The sequence below is a fragment of the Haliotis cracherodii genome, unplaced genomic scaffold (genome assembly GCF_022045235.1).
Source record: "Haliotis cracherodii isolate W230 unplaced genomic scaffold, xgHalCrac1.p SCAF_9, whole genome shotgun sequence".
Lineage (NCBI taxonomy): Eukaryota > Metazoa > Mollusca > Gastropoda > Lepetellida > Haliotidae > Haliotis > Haliotis cracherodii.
This window is the reverse complement of record NW_027266343.1, coordinates 15914598-15932571: the sequence shown is the minus strand read 5'-3', so window position 1 is coordinate 15932571 and position 17974 is coordinate 15914598. Positions and strand designations below refer to the sequence as shown.

The following is a 17974-nucleotide window of genomic DNA, read 5'->3' as shown; positions in this document are numbered from 1 at the left end:
TTATTGTTTTCGAGTCCTTTCGAAGGGAGGTGTGTTTCCTTAAGGACTTTCAAATCCCCTCCTGACCAATCCTTTAGGTAGTTGCTTGAGATGGCAATGATCTCAAAAGGGTTTGTAGACAACGTGTTGTCATGAATATAAAAAATTCAAACACTTTTTAAAATGTGATATTTAACATTCATTGTCGGTTGTTTCAATGTATTGAGTAAATTTGCCTGTTCCGAGTCTGTTCGCCATCGAACATGTCCTTAACAGCTTCATACACATTATCATTGCATGCCAAAGATATGCCTTTGTTAAGTTTTGTAATCTCATCATCGAAACAGTCAGGTTATGGCCAAGTACTACATAATGTGGCCAAATAAACAACGGTTACCGTATTTCCTCTATTAGACGCTGTTTAATAAGTGTTGAGATGGGCAGCAGGGCGGACGTTGTTGTGATTCGATGCGACGCACGACGTTTGATGTGACGTATGACGTTACCCTACGATGGATGGTGTTGAGATATGTAGCAGGGTGGACGTTGTTGTGATTCGATGCGACGCACAACGTTTGATGTGACGTATGACGTTACCCTACGATGGATGGTGTTGAGATGTGTAGCAGGGTGGACGTTGTTGTGATTCGATGCGACGCACAACGTTTGATGTGACGTATGACGTTACTCTACGACGGACGGTGTTGAGATGTGTAGCAGGGTGGACGTTGTTGTGATTCGATGCGACGCACAACGTTTGATGTGACGTATGACGTTACCCTACGATGGATGGTGTTGAGATGTGTAGCAGGGTGGACGTTGTTGTTATTCGATGCGACGCACAACGTTTGATGTGACGTATGACGTTACTCTACGACGGACGGTGTTGAGATGTGTAGCAGGGTGGACGTTGTTGTGATTCGATGCGACGCACAACGTTTGATGTGACGTATGACGTTATGGCAGCAGGGCGGACGCGCGGCGTTTGATTTGACGGACAGCGTTGCCATGCGATGTTACAACGGAAAATATTAGGTGCACAGCTTTTGTTCAAAACGACCCATTACGTTACAAATGCGATCTAACGGATCTGACGACCAAAATGTCAAAATAGTTGCTGTCTGAACGTATTTTGATGCTTTGGTCGACTGCAAAACAAACAAGAGCAATTTTCGTTGCCCAAAATGGTGACCGGTTTATCATATGTACCGGGCAAACAACCTTCACCCAGGTACGATTTATCCCAGTTATCCATGTCTGATTTTTGGAATCCTAGAACGGCCATTGTTGCACTGTCGCCCATATAAAAACAAACCAAACATGTCAAAATTAACCAGTGCGCGACAATGCAACATTTTGGCCATTGTCGCGTTTTAAATATTATTGTTTGGTTTTTCACAAGGGCGACAATGCGGCAACGCGACATTTGTCAAGGTAAAAATATATGGTGTTGTCGCATTTACCTCCATCTGAAGCATTTTAAAGAAGCGTTAAAATTCGCGAGAGCGCAACACTGTCCCTTCTTGGATTCAATTCTGATATGTTTCAGATTAAACTGAGAAATGGAACCGAATGTTCTTCATCTCCAAGATGGCGGCGGTTGCACGCTGGACGTTCAGGAGTATGAAGGGATCTACTTCCCCAAGGTGTTCAGTGTGGACGTCATTAGCAACTTCCGCTCTATGGAGATACGTGCAGATGACGTACTACTTAGCTGCTTCCCAAAAGCTGGTGTGTGTTTTTCCTGTACTGGATAAGTATCGATGGAGATGGTGGTGTGTGTTTGTCCTGTACTGGATAAGTAAGCGATGGAGATGGTGGTGTTTATTTCTCCTGCACTGGATAAGTATCGATTGTGATGGTGTGTGTTTATTTCTCCTGCACTGGATAAGTATCGATTGAGATGGTGGTGTGTTTATTTCCCCTGCACTGGATAAGTATCGATTGAGATTGTGTGTGTTTATTTCTACTGCACTGGATAAGTATCCATGTTGATGGTGGTGTTTATTTCTCCTGCACTGGATAAGTATCGATGGAGATGACAGGGCAAACCATACATTAGTTTCTTGTTTTACGTCGCACTCAGCAATATTCCAGCTATATCATGGCGGTCTGTAAATAATCAAGTAACTGATATCATGAGCATCGAACTATAAAGTTGGGATACGATGACATTGACCAACCAAGTCGGCAAAGCTGACCACCCGAATCCGTTAGTCGCCTCTCAGACAAACATAGTTTGCTGAAGATCAGTTCTCACCCGGATCTTTAAGCGCACAAAACCACAGAACGTGTCTTTGATATAGATATATATGGGATATCAATTTGTCAAATAACATGTTTATCTCATCTGGTGACGTGACAACATTGGTATTTTCATCATCAGCGCAAGTCATCGTGTGAGTTAAAGGGGTTAATACACAAATACAAATGTTCCAACTATTCTTGCAGGAACCCATTGGTTCTGGGAGATTCTCAGTCAGCTGTCGGCAAGAAAGGCGGAGAACATCCGAGACAAGTGGAAGGGGGACATGATGATAGAGTGTTGTCCCCAGTCGGTCTTAGACGCTGCACCCTCCCCCCGGGTTCTCAACACACACGTCCAGTTTGAGCAGCTCCCCCAACAGATTGTGGAGAAGAAGTGCAAGATTGTACACGTGCTCAGGAACCCTAAAGACCTGACCGTGTCCTTCTACAACCACCACAGAGCATTAAAGGATATGTATAACTACCACGGGGAATGGAAGGACTACCTCCATCTGTTTTTGAATGGGCTGGGTATTATTATTATTATTATTATTATTAGTAGTAGTAGTAGTAGTAGTAGTAGTGGTAGTAGTAGTATTGTGTTTGTTGTTTAACGCCGCATTGTGCAATATTCCAGCTATGTGGCGGAGGTCTGTAAATTGTCGAGTCTGCACCAGACAATATTTTTTATCATCATCATCATCATCAGCAGCAGCAGCAGCAGCATCAGCAACAGCAACAGCATCAGCGTCATTATCATCATCAGCAGCATCATTATCAGCAGCAGTAGTGATGGGAATGTTATGCAAAAGGCTGTTGATCAAGTGGGCAGTCCATGGTCGCATGGAGGGCAATTGAAGTAGTTCTTGTCAGGTGACCTCAGATCGGACTATGATAACGAGTTTATCCGACTGGTTTATCGCATCGATAACGCTATCCTTGGTTTGATAGCTAGACATTTGTGGTACAAATCCTACTGTGTGTGGGGTGTGGGAGGACGGGAATAGCCAAGTAGAAACGTTGGATCATAACGCTGAAGGCCCGGGTTAGCTTCCCATTATATATGTACAATGTGCGAGGCCCATTTATTCTGTTCCTAGAGCGTCCGCCAGGAGAGCGGAAGGCCCGGGGTTTGATCCCCGGCTGCGTCATACCAGAAGACGTTAAAAGATGGTACTTGTTGTTACCCTGTCTGTGGCTCGGCAATAGGGTGTTAAACAAGGACTAGTCGGCTCGGAGACAGTATACTGTGTCTGAGTGGGGTATACATGTTAAACTGCGGCATGGTATCTCAGTGAGCTAGCACTATAAATCGGCATCAGTCCGGACTAGTACAAGCAGCCACACAAACACACACACGTACATGCACGTCGCTATATAAGTGAAATAATCTTGGACTCGACGTTAAAGCCAATTTCACCTCACCTCTTCTGTTCCCCTGTTAGGTCAGAATCTTGCTTAAAGAGTCGTTAAACTACATTCACTAACTTACTCCGCTGTGATATATGGAAATTTACCTTCAGGCCTTTTTTCAAATGAAAACTTTTTAAATTGATTCACATATTTCACTTCACAAAATCTTTGTCAACGGTAGAAATGAAGAAAATGGACCCTTCTTTTCTTTTGATGTTTCTAAAACCATTGGGTTGTTAGGATCAGAATTCTATTTTTTTAAATTTTACTTGATCTACTTTGGCATTTTCGTGAAATCTGATGAGATTGATAAACACTGCTTGAGCGCCACAGACCGCTTGAGTGTTGGTGACGTTATGAGTAGTAGTATAGCATATATCACATTATCAGACAGAAATACTACTTATAAAGTATAATAGGGCTTTAAACTGGAGGGGGCACGGGTGTCCAATTCGTCTAAGGCGCCGCGATTCGCTGTGCAGAATTGCGTCCCCTGGACACGCCAGAAACCTATGATTGTGGGTTCGAATCCCGTTTCACCCCGATTATGTTTCTAGGTTTATCAGCACCTTACCCGTGCTCGTGGGTTTCACCGAAGTGGTACACGTCTAAGACCTGCATCACTTGGGGCTTTCCTCCCACATTAAGCTGACACGCCGTGATATAACTGGAATAATGTTAAAAGCGGCGTTAAACCCAACTCACTCATTCACTTTAAATTGGAATTTTGATTTTCACATTCAAGATATGTAGGAAATAACTGACGACAGTATATTTCCGTTGACGTCTGTATATTTCCGTTGAATGGGGCTCCTGATTTGGCGACAATAAAACGCCTGACTTCTTTTATATTTCAGTTGACTGGGGCTCCTGGTTCGACAACACCCTAAGCTATATAAGAGCAAAGGAACAAAATCCCCAACTCCCAATACAGATAATGTACTATGAAGACATGAAACAGGCATGTATTCATAAGTTTTGTCCTAATGTTTGAGGTTTTGAGTTGTGGATTGATAGGTTATGTTTGTTTTGTTGGGCTTTTTTTACACGCCACACTCAACAATATACTCCAGTTATATGGCGGTTGTCTGTAACTAATTGAGTCTGGATCAGACAATTCAGTGATTGATAGAATGATCATCGATCTACGCATTTGGGATACGATGACATGACATGCTGAAGATCAATTTTCTCCCAGATTTTCACGCGCACAAGACCATACATACTAGTGCTTGATATCTATAGGATATCAATTTGTTCCGTGAGTCGCCCCTCCCGGCAAGCATGGGTTGCTGAAGACCTATTCTAACCCAGATCTTTACGGATCTCGATAGGTAGTGAGTGACTTGAGTGATATCACGGCGCGTCAGCTTAATGTGTGAAAGTACGAGTGTACGCTGTGAGTGGAAAGCCCAAAGTTCACCACTTTGGTAGAATTTACTGCTGACAAACCAAGAATCGCGTTCAAGGCGAATCTAGTTTTCGAACTCACGATCACCGGAGACGTAGGTTTGAATAGGCGATTTGGAATTCGCGTTCTCGGAGCTATTGATAAATGATTCTTTGTGTTGACTTGAACAGAGTCACCAAATCCTATTGAAGGGCTGGGAGACCTACGACACACGTGGCCTGAATACAATGAACGTCACTTCTGGCACATGTGAGCAGTACAACTTCGTCACTAAACCTATCTAAAAACCCATACAATTTATTCGTGTGTACATTATAAAGAACCCTTGGTCTCACATACAGCTGACACCCAAACCCTCTTTGAAACGATCACTCAATACCTGCCTCAATTGCTGCCCCGGGCCACGAACAGGGAATCTCATACGGTGACGCTACATGGTAATGAGACCCGATCTTCTGTGCGAAGTACGGGGGCACGGGTGGCCCAGTTGTCTAAGGCGCCACGATTCGCTGTGCAGAGTTGCGTGCCATGGGCACGCCTGAAACCTCTGATTGTGGGTTCGAATCCCGGTTCGCCCTGATTATGTTTCTAGGTTTGTCAGCACCATACTCTGTGCTTGTGGGTTTCACCGAACTGTTAAACGTCTGAGGCCTGCATCACTTCGTACTTTAACACATTAAGCTGACACGCCGTGATATAACTGTAATATTGTTAAAAGCGGCGTCCCATGAGTGAGTGAGTTGGGTTTAATGCCGCCTTTAACAGTATTCCAGTTATATCACGGCGCGTCAGCTTAATGTGGGAGGAAAGCCCGAGGTGATGCAGGTCTCGGACGTTTACCACTTCGGTGAAACCCATGGTATGGTGCTGACAAACCTACAGACATAATCGGGGCGAACTCTGCACAGCGAATCGCGGAGCCTTAGAATGGATAGACTGGGCCACCCGTGCCCCAGCATCCCATTCCATCCCATCCCATCCCAACAGGATCAGGTAGTCAGGTTTGTCAGGTCAGGTGACTTGGTTGATTGCTGTCGTCGTACCGATGGTCACTGGATCATGTGGTCCAGGCGTCATATATTCTGTATTAGGAAGAGACTTGGCACACTCGCGTGATAACGTCTGTATCTTATAGTTTCTGCATGTTGGTTGGTTGATTAACGTCCATGTTGTGTGTTACAGGACCCGGTCGCTGGGGTCCGACAGTTAGCTGACTTCCTTGGCGTGGAGGCAGATGAGGAACTTATCAAGGGAATCTGTGATAAATGTGGCTTTGAAAATATGAAAACCGTTGCCAGTGAAGTGGGAAAAGGACTGATACAAGATGGTGTGCCACAGGTATTCCGAAAAGGTGAGGTTCAATTTTCTCAACACGACAGATTGTGTGGATCAGATAATTCTTAATTCAAAATCTCCTTTTGGACACTGTCTCTGTAGGAATTTCTTCTTAAAAGAACACTGAAATAATGGACATGAAATATATTCCATGATTGGCGTTTATATGAAATATAACCTTATGACCCAGTTCTGGTGGCAGACGACTGGAGTACTTACCGTTTGGGCCCACTCGGGTCCACGCGGCTCCACTCGGGACCACTCGGTTCCACGCGGCTTTTTCCGCTAGCTGCGTGACCTGGAGTGGACATTGCTTGAATCATAGATCAAATACCGAGCTTGAATTCACTGTAAGCCGTCTAACGCAAGATCCTGCCGCATAGAGTTCGTTTTGTTCATATAGGACAGTGAAGACAGGTTATACTGTGCTCAACAGAAATTAGGTTCGCACTTTGATGTGAAGACAAAAACAAACAAATTGAACAGTTATATAAGCTCCATCGCTGTCGTCGGGTAGTGCTGAGTCACCTCCGTGAAGCTGGATGGAACACGGATTCCGGCGCGGGCGACGTCCTGTGTGACGGAAATGACCCGAATGCTTAACACTGACTGTCTCAGTTGTTGGGAAAAATCAAAACAAAAAGGCATCTTTCCGAGTCAAGGGCGTTAACTGACTATGACTTCCACGGAAACTGGACTTTTGTAGTCAGTTAACGCCCTTGCCTCGGGAAGATTTCTTGAGGGACGCAGCTCTGCACGCCGAATTGTGGCGCCTCAGACGCTAGGTCGTGTCTCCCAGACAAGTGTAATATCACAGCTGTATGAGGTAGCTATTGGAAATAGTCTACTATGTTCTCGTCACAGGCATAGCGTTATGTTCATCTATCACCAGGTGGCGTGGGGGACTGGAAGAACTGGTTCACAATTGCGCAGAACGAGGAGTTTGACAAAGTCTACTCGGAGAAGATGGAAGGATATGATCTCCCATTTAAATATTCCATTTGAAGATTTCACTCTGCATTATGCGGGGCGTGATTGTCTCAGTCTGTATACAATAAAACCCCGTCAAACCGGACGGTAACGTTTCCTGTTAAATCTTCTTGGTAAATCAATTTTTTTAAATAAGGAATAATGTTGGAGAGTTGTGTCCCTTTACTTCTACATTTCGTACAAACACGACCAATTAGCACCAGGGGTACCAGACTACCGGGGTCCCAGACGACCGGGTCAGGCCTAAGGAGGTTTTACTGTGGAACTGTTGTTCATGTGTTATATTGGACTTTAAACTATCAAGTGCATTAAGATAAATGACGTACTTTGACTTCACCAAGACTCCACTGGGGATGTTATGGACGAACGTGACGTAAAGAAAGCCGTGAAATATTGGCAATGTTAATTGACAAACAGTCATATTTAATTATTTTGGGGGCAAAATTGTTTGATCGACTCTTGTGGGCCTATATTTTTCTGGTAATTTAACGAAAGCTATAGCGGAGAAATTACTAGTTCTATAGTTACTCATTCTTTGACATAAAGAGATCAGAACAACGTGAAGTCTGTGAATGGAGTTGTACTCTAATACATGGTGTTGTACTCTAATACATGGAGTTGTACTTTAATACGTGGGGTTGTACTCTAATACATGGTGTTGTACTCTAGTACATGGGATTGTACTCTAATACATGGGGTTGTACTCTAATACAAGGTGTTGTACTGTAATACATGGTGTTGTACTCTAATACATGGGATTGTACAGTAATACGTGGGGTTGTACTCTAATACATGGTGTTGTACTCTAATACATGGGATTGTACTCTAATACATGGGATTGTACTCTAATACAAGGTGTTGTACTCTAATACATGGTGCTGTACTCTAATACATGGGGTTGTACTCTAATACATGGTGCTGTACTCTAATACATGGGGTTGTACTCTAATACATAGTGTTGTACTCTAATACATGGTGCTGTACTCTAATACATGGTGTTGTACTCTAATACATGGTGTTGTACTCTAATACATGGGGTTGTACTGTAATACATGGTGTTGTACTCTAATACAAGGTGTTGTACTCTAATACATGGGGTTGTACTGTAATACATGGTGTTGTACTCTAATACATGGGGTTGTACTCTAATACATGGGGTTGTACTCTAATACATGGTGTTGTACTCTAATACATGGGGTTGTACTCTAATACATGGTGTTGTACTCTAATACATGGGGTTGTACTCTAATACATGGGATTGTACTCTAATACATGGTGTTGTACTCTAATACATGGAGTTGTACTCTAATACATGGGATTGTACTCTAATACATGGGGTTGTACTCTAATACATGGGATTGTACTCTAATACATGGTGTTGTACTCTAATACATGGTGTTGTACTCTAATACATGGGATTGTACTCTAATACATGGGGTTGTACTGTAATACATGGTGTTGTACTCTAATACATGGGGTTGTACTCTAATACATGGGGTTGTACTCTAATACATGGGGTTGTACTCTAATACATGGTGTTGTACTCTAATACATGGGGTTGTACTCTAATACATGGTGTTGTACTCTAATACATGGGGTTGTACTCTAATACATGGGATTGTACTCTAATACATGGTGTTGTACTCTAATACATGGAGTTGTACTCTAATACATGGGATTGTACTCTAATACATGGGGTTGTACTCTAATACATGGGATTGTACTCTAATACATGGTGTTGTACTCTAATACATGGTGTTGTACTCTAATACATGGGATTGTACTCTAATACATGGGATTGTACTCTAATACATGGGGTTGTACTCTAATACATGGGGTTGTACTGTAATACATGGCGTTGTACTCTAATACATGGGGTTGTACTCTAATACAAGGCGTTGTACTCTAATACATGGGGTTGTACTCTAATACAAGGCGTTGTACTCTAATACATGGGGTTGTACTTTAATACATGGGGTTGTACTCTAATACATGGGGTTGTACTCTAATACATGGAGTAGTACTTTAATACATGCAGTTGTACTCTAATAAATGGGGTTGTACTCTAATACGTGGGGTTGTACTCTAATACATGGAGATGTACTCTAACAAATGGGGTTGTACTTAACACATGTAATTGTACTCTAACAAATGGGGTTGTACTCTACTACGTGGGGTTGTTCTCTTATTCAAGGGGTTGTACTCTAACAAATGGGGTTGTACTCTAATACGTGGGGTTGTACTCAAATACATGGGGTTGTACACTAATACGTGGGGTTGTACTCAAATACATGGGGTTCTCCTCTAATACATGGAGTAGTACTCAAATACATGGGATTGTACTCTAATACATGGGGTTGTACTCAAATACAAGGCGTTGTACTTTAATACATGGAGTTCTACTCTAATGCATGGGAAATTACTCTAATACATGGGCTTGTATTGTAACAATGGGAGTTTCATTGTAATACTGCCAGAATGCATTCTTTATACATGAAAATGAAATCAGAGTCGAAGAACATGTACAATTAACTGGAAAGTGATGTTTACAGATAAATGGCCATTTTATCACTGTGTCCATTACGAGACGACGATACAAAGTTGATCACATGGTCACGAGAATGGCAGGGTTCCCCCATTCGGCTTGTCCCGGAATGACACAAATGGTGACGAATGGAATATGCTGTGATCAGAGGACTAATTCCATAGTGGTTAACATTCAGAACGCTGTCTACCTAACTGAAGGGGAAGGACAATATAATCGTGTCGACAAAGGAACGTATATTTAACTGCTATCATGATGTTAAAGTATTACCCTGACTCATTGCGGAGACATATATTCTAATAAAGGTCGTATAAACGCCACAGTACACAACACAAATTGAAGTTTTTCTTTACGATATCTATGCCAAATTTATACAAGGTCACTACCCGTGGGGATCCTGGGTCAGAATATAGGACTCCAGCAAACTGTCGCTGTCCTAAGAGGCGATCAACGAAATCGAGTGGTCAGGCCCGGTGACTTGATTGATTGCATGTCATTGTATCCAAATAGCGTGACACCCGTGAAGATCCGGGCTAGAATAGGTCTTCGGCAGCCCATGCTTGCCGTAAAAGGCAACTATGCTTGTCGTAAGAGGCAACTAACGGGATTGGGTGGTCAGACTAGCTGACTTGGTTGATGTAGGGTCATCGATCCCAATTGCGTGGATCGATGTTCATAATATCAATCACTGGATTGTCTTGTGCAGATTCGATTATTTACAGACCGCCGTCATACAGCTGGAATATTGCTGAGTGTGGCGTATAACAACCAACCAACAAACAAATTAAACTACGCAGGTTGACGTTGCATCTTGGGCTTGCTCTCAGTGGCAATGCAACCCTCTTTAACAATAGAGTGAGTATATAACGCCACGCTTCGCAATATTCAGGCAACTGTACGGCGGAGAACACACGTAATGTGCACCAGTGGAATCAAACCCGAGACACTGCTTTAACCGCCAGGCTTCCCCGCCATCCGTATCTATACCACAGTGGTACAATGTGACGGTGCTTCTCCAGGCTGCAGTTTGCGTAGTCAGTTTCAATTGTCAATGAGTGCACGTGCAGCTTGTGTAGACAGGTTCAGCTGTCAAGCAGTGCACATGTAATTCGTGTAGTCAGTTTCAATAGTCAATGAGTGCACGTGCAGCTTGTGACCATGTTAGAGCATGATGGGTCTATTTATGATGAACTGGATAGATCTATGTGGGCAGAATTGTCAATGTTTCGTGGCGACCATTCCCGATTAAATTGTCAAAAGTCTAATCAACATGCTGTGATTCGTGGCGGGAAATTCACAAACAATCAGATATTGTTCAGAAAGTGTCCCGATTCAGCCGTTTCCAGCCGAATTCGTCCCGATTCTCCCGTTCTCAATCCGAATCTGTACTGACAGCGTCCCGATTCTCCCTAATGCGATCCGACAAAGATCCGACAGTGACAGACAGTGAACCGACAAAGAGGGTTTGCATTTGGCAAGATCTGGACGCATTCTGGAATCAATCGACAAGAAACGGCAATGAACAATTCATGCTCGTTCATAACAACAGCGTCCCGATCCTCAGGACACCGTCCAGACAACACAGGACATTGTTACGATTTTGATCCGATACAGCAGAATCTGTCACGACATAGTCACGATTGTAATCCGACTAGACATAATCGGCTGATTTTCCCGAATGTTACGGGACGCACCATACTGTCGGGGGTACTTGGTCGACCTCTCATGACCTTCCCGATCCGTAGGACTCTGTTAGGAACGTATACGACTGCGTTCAGACAATGATAGGACATTCAAGATCATTGAGGATAGCGATCCGACTTTTTCACTTTTCGTGTCGTAGCGCTGTCTGATCTCAAACGGGAGCCATAATCAGCACTGTGTGAACCTGGCCTAACTGTAGATGGCTTTACAGCAAGTGGTTAGCAAAAGGCAACAACATGTGCTTTCGGTTGCTATATTGCAACAGTATTTGCCTGGCAGCGCTTGCTGTGTAGCAACGGTTGTTGCAGGGTAGCGGTCCCTGCATTGGGAAGCCACCTGGGTCGCTTGGCAACGGTTGCTGCATTGGGTCGCTTCACACGGCTGAACATCATATCATGCAGTCCACTACTACCTCCACATCCGCGACCTTTAAGCATCTCTTGTCTTAATTTCAAGTTCCGCTATCACGCAGGATAGCGGAACCTGGCCTAATTGGGTAATGTCGTCATGGAATACACTGGTACCACGACAATGTATGAATGTTTATCGGGAGATGTACATGTACAACAGACCCGTGAAGATCCGGGTAGGTATAGGACTTCAGCAACCCATGCTTGCCGTAACATGCGACTATGCTTGTCGAAAGAGGCGATTAACTGGATCGGGTGGTCAGGCGTGCTGACTTGGTTGATGCATATCATCGTATCCCAATTGCGTGGATTCGATGCTCATGATGTCAATCACTGGATTATTTACAGACGGCCGTCATATAGCTAGGTATATTGCTGAGTGCGGCGTTAAACAACCACCAACACCACCAACAACAACAACAACAACAACAACAACAACGACAACATACCCAACAGCATGCAACTGAATGAAGCTAAATGTGTTATACACAGAGGTCACGTGATACATTTAGATATGTTTATGAATTGTTTATTAAGTACATTACATATTCATGGTTAATTATATCGTCTCCATGGAGATGTCGGGTAAGAATTTACCCTACCAACAAACGCTTGTGGTAAGAGTCGACTGAATGGATCGGATGGTCAGACTTGGTGACATGGATTTTTGTCAGTCATCGTACCCCGAGGACGTGGGACGTTGCTCATTATATCAATCACTGGTTTGTATGGCCCAGACTCAACAATTTACATGCCGCTGGGTTTTAACCGAAATATTACTGAGTGTGGCGTCTCTTCCTCGCCATTGCGCGGTTTGAATTGAATGACATCACAAAGCCCAGTACAAGAAGCGTCAGTAAAATCTCTCTGCATCGCTTTACAGTTGGTGACAACACAGTTAGTGATACTATAGTTAGTGACACTACACAGTTAGTGACACTACACACAGTTGGTAACACTACACACATTTAATGACACTACACACAGTTAGTGATACTATAGTTAGTGACACTACACAGTTAGTGACACTACACACAGTTGGTAACACTACACACATTTAATGACACTACACACAGTTAGTGATACTATAGTTAGTGACACTACACAGTTAGTGACACTACACACAGTTGGTAACACTACACACATTTAATGACACTACACACAGTGACACGACACACACTAAAACAGTTAGTAACACTACACAGTTAGTGACACTACACACAGTAACACTACACACAGTTAGTGACACTACACAAATTTAGTAACACTACACACAGTTAGTAACACTACACACAGCTAGTAACACTACACACAGTTAGTAACACTACACGCAGTTAGTGACACTACACACATTTAATGACTACACACAGTTAGTGACACTATAGTTAGTGACACTACACAGTGACACTACACAATATTAGTGACACGTACTACACACAGTTAGTGACACTACACAAAGATAGTAACACTACACACAGTTACCAACACTACACACCGTTAGTGATACTATAGTCAGTAACACTACACACAGTTAGTGATCACGATCCACAAACAGCAAATTACAAAACACTGTTCACATCATTGAACCGTCCATGAAAACTGATGGAAGTTGAACTGGCCCCTCAGATACTGCGGGATACTGCTTCTGTCTGATGAGGAGTCGTGTGTGTTGTCATTGGGAGAGTCGGTGGTCTAGTTGCCTGGTTGGTCCAGCAAGACCTTGATTCATCTGAATAAAGTTACTGAGTGAGTATGGTTTTACGCCGCTTTTAGCAATATTCCAGCAATATCACCTCGGGGGACACCAGAAATGGGCTTCACACATTGTACTCATGTCGGGAATCGAACCCGGGTCTTCGGCGTGACGAGCGAACGCTTTAACCACTAGGCTACCCGATCGCCCCATCCGAATAAAGAATGGTGACAGCTTCGGGTCACAGAGTACCGTGCATGAACAGAAATGAAAATCTGGAATGAAAATATCAAATATTAAAAACATGTACCGAAAACAAATGAAACAACGTGAATGAGTCAGTCATGATTGTCCACGTGATGGTCAGCTGCTGTCCAACTGTAGCACACCTGGTTTCAACACAGTCATACAGGTCACACATCGTAACCACTTCATCTTCATCCTCATCCTCAAACTGATGCTACATGGTAACATCACAGAAAACAAGGGGTTACGGGTGGTCCAGTCGTCTAAGGCGCCGCGATTAGCTGTGCAGAATTGCGTCCCTTGGGCACGCCAGAAACCTGTGATTGTGGGTTCGAATCCCGTTTCGCCGCGATTATGTTTCTAGGTTTGTCAGCACCATACCCATACTCGTGGGTTTCACCGAAGTGGTAAACGTCCGAGACCTGCATCACTTGGGGCTTTCCTCCCACATTAAGCTGACACGCTGTGATATAACTGGAATACTGTTAAAAGCGGCGTTAAACCCAACTCACTCACTCACGCACTCATTCACTCACAGAAAACAAACATACAGATCATTATTACAAATTCCTTGCGTTCAGTGTGGTTTAAGTCAGTGTCAAAGCAACTGCTGTCAGAGAATATCAATTTTATGACTTCACAAAACACTCTTATCCCCATAACGAAATCATCAAGATGAAAAAGGGGTTATCTCCAACAGGTTAGAAAAAGCGATATATCCTTCCTGCTGTATTGACATTTAAATTCGCCGTGCTAAAATAAGAATAGGTGATTTGTGTGGCTATATCAAAGTCAGAACTCACTGACTGGAACTCTCACATTGTTTTTCACCTGAACAAAGTAGGCAGAGTTTCCTATGTATTGCATCTGAATGAGAAATATTCACGTTGTTATTATGCACACTGACGGTATGTACCCATAGGTTAGTAATCATATGTTATCGAGACTGTGAATGGTGTTTTAGTCTCGTCAGCTGAGATCCTGAAGCACTTCACTTCCTGGTAAGTGACTTGTAACACATTTATCTGTAATCTATAGTATTCCCACTTAAAAAGAGGTCATTTTGGATCAATAAAATATGTGAGTAGTTCGTGGTCCCAACAAATCCGTAAATAATGAATACGCCACACCATCAAACACATACATGAAAAATGACGTCATGCTGCTGGCATACCATCAAACACATTCATGAATAATGACGTCATGCTGCTGGCATAAAATCAAACACATCCATAAATAATGGTGTCGTTCTGCTGTCATAACATCAAACACATCCATAAATAAAGACGTCATACTGCTGGCATATATTTAAACACATCCATGAATAATGATGTCATACTGTGACATACCATCAAACACATCCATGAATAATGGCAATACCATTGTACTATCATACCATCAAACAACTCCATGAATAATGACCTTATCATAATGCTGTCGTGCCATCAAACACGCAGAGAAATAAAGAAGTCATACTTATAGCTTATCTTCAAACACATCCATGACTAGGATGTCATACTGCTATCATACCATCAAACACATCCATGACTAAGATGTCATACTGCTGTCATACCATCAAACACATCCATGACTAAGATGTCATACTGTTGTCATACCATCAAACACACCCATGACTAGGATGTCATACTGCTGTCATACCATCAAACACATCCATGACTAGGATGTCATACTGCTGTCATACCATCAAACACATCCATGACTAAGATGTCATACTGTTGTCATACCATCAAACACACCCATGACTAATGACAATGTCATTCTGCTGTCATACCATCAAACACATCCATGACTAATGACTTTATCATACTGCTGTCATACCATCAAACATTCATTCATGAATAAGATGTCATACTGCTGTCATACCATCAAACAAATCCATGACTAATGATGTGATACTGCTGTCATACCATCAAACAAATCCATGACTAAGATGTCATGCTGCTGTCATACCATCAAACATACCCATGACTAATGACTATGTCATACTGCTGTCATACCATCAAACAAATCCATGACTAAGATATCATACTGCTGTCATACCATCAAACACACCCATGACTAATGAGTATGTCATACTGCTGTCATACCATCAAACACTTCCATGACTAAGATGTCATGCTGCTGTCATACCATCAAACATACCCATGACTAATGACTATGTCATACTGCTGTCATACCATCAAACAAATCCATGACTAAGATGCCATACTGCTGTCATACCATCAAACAAATCCATGACTAAGATGTCATGCTCCTGTCATACCATCAAACACACCCATGACTAATGAGTATGTCATACTGCTGTCATACCATCAAACACTTCCATGACTAAGATGTCATGCTGCTGTCATATCAAACACACCCATGACTAATGAGTATGTCATACTGCTGTCGCACCATCAAACACATCCATGACTAAGATGTCATGCTGCTGTCATACCATCAAACACATTCATGACCAAAATGTCATGCTACTGTCATCAAACACATCCATGACTAAGATGTCATACTGCTGTCATACCATCAAACACACCCATGACTAAGATGCCATACTGCTGTCATACTATCAAACACATCCATGACTAAGATGCCAAACTGCTGTCATACCATCAAAACACACCCATGACTAATGACAATGTCATACTGCTGTCATACCATCAAACACACCTATGAGTAATGACTATGTCAGACTGCTGTCATACCATTAAACACACCCATGACTAATGATGTGATACGGTTGTCATACCATCAAACACACCCATGAGTAATGACTATGTCATACTGCCATCATACATCAAACACATCCATGACTAATGATGTCATGGACCTCGTTTCATAATATGCCATGGAATTATTTTTACAACGCCGAAAAACGCAATACTTCGGTTGTTATAACCATGTAACCACATACTCCATTAATATACACTAAGAAGTAAAGGGGCAGCCGGGTAGCCTAGTGGTTAAAGCGTTCGCTCGTCGCGCCGAAGACCCGGGTTCGATTCCCGACATGAGTACAATGTGTGAAGCCCATTTCTGGTGTCCCCCGCCGCGATATTGCTGGAATATTGCTAAAAGCGGCGTAAAACCATACTCACTCACTTACTCACTTAGAAGTAAAAGAGAAAGTACCTCCCTGTTGTATTTTTCAATGTTTCATATTCAATTGAAACTATCTTAAGTTAGCTATATTATTATTATATCCACAAAATGAACTGTACTGGCGCTTACTCAGCACTCGCAGAATACTTCTACATGCTATACATCTTATAATTTGATTTAAAACTTTCAAATATTAATTAAAAAAAACATACGCATGATACACAACTGCTGATGGGTATTTTAGACCTCTATCTGCTTTTTTCGGCACAAATGTACATTTCAAACATGGATGGGATCATATGGTTGCACAGTCATTTCTTATCCCATTCTTCATTGAATATATTTTACACAAAACTACACAGAGTTATTTTGACATGCTATTCTAGCAATGTGTGATGATTAAACAGACGTTATCAAATTTAAAAAAAACATTTCTTTCAATTTTCAATTACATAAAAAATAATTTTGTGATACTTTAATTTGCTCCTCATTTGATATAGCCAGGTGTTGGAATATTAAACCTTCTCACTGTCATAACTTCCAAGATATATGTTTCAAATTTATACGTCTGTGTCCGTTTATATTTTAGAGTACTCGTCAGTGACCATGCCCATATGGGCTGCTAATATTTTGCTCAAATATATTCACGACATTTTACTCACTAACTTGTTGATGTGACATATGAAGATTCAACTTTATGAATATGCTCACAATATTTTCATTTTTGGTAAAGTACAGTAAACAAAATCATCAACAACCACTTGAATTCCGTTGTTTTGAGAAATTTCGAAATTAAAATATAAAAATATTAATGGACCATATCGGCATTTCCCGTATATGAAACTCGGATTTTTATACAGAAAATAAAGCTTCGGAGATAT

The 17974-nt window shown here is 42.2% G+C and overlaps 1 protein-coding gene across 1 annotated transcript; it reads left to right on the top strand.

Moving 5' to 3' along the window:
• The first annotated feature begins 1541 nt into the window (after nt 1-1541).
• Nucleotides 1542-7390, top strand: LOC139453201 (sulfotransferase 1C2-like). The gene is made up of 5 exons (XM_071234828.1): nt 1542-1710; nt 2431-2757; nt 4497-4600; nt 6233-6401; nt 7278-7390. Exons 1-5 carry the CDS (start codon nt 1542-1544, stop codon nt 7388-7390), a joined length of 882 nt encoding a protein of 293 aa, XP_071090929.1.
• The last annotated feature ends 10584 nt before the right edge of the window (nt 7391-17974 follow it).

What these genes read in the sequence shown, in the direction of transcription:
- LOC139453201 (XM_071234828.1), top strand. Translation starts at nt 1,542, where the DNA reads ATGGAACCGAATGTTCTTCATCTCCAAGATGGCGGCGGTTGCACGCTG. An exon ending in TAGCTGCTTCCCAAAAGCTG is followed by an intron (nt 1,711 to 2,430) that starts GTGTGTGTTTTT and finishes CTATTCTTGCAG; the next exon opens with GAACCCATTGGTTCTGGGAG. An exon ending in ACTATGAAGACATGAAACAG is followed by an intron (nt 4,601 to 6,232) that starts GCATGTATTCAT and finishes TGTGTGTTACAG; the next exon opens with GACCCGGTCGCTGGGGTCCG.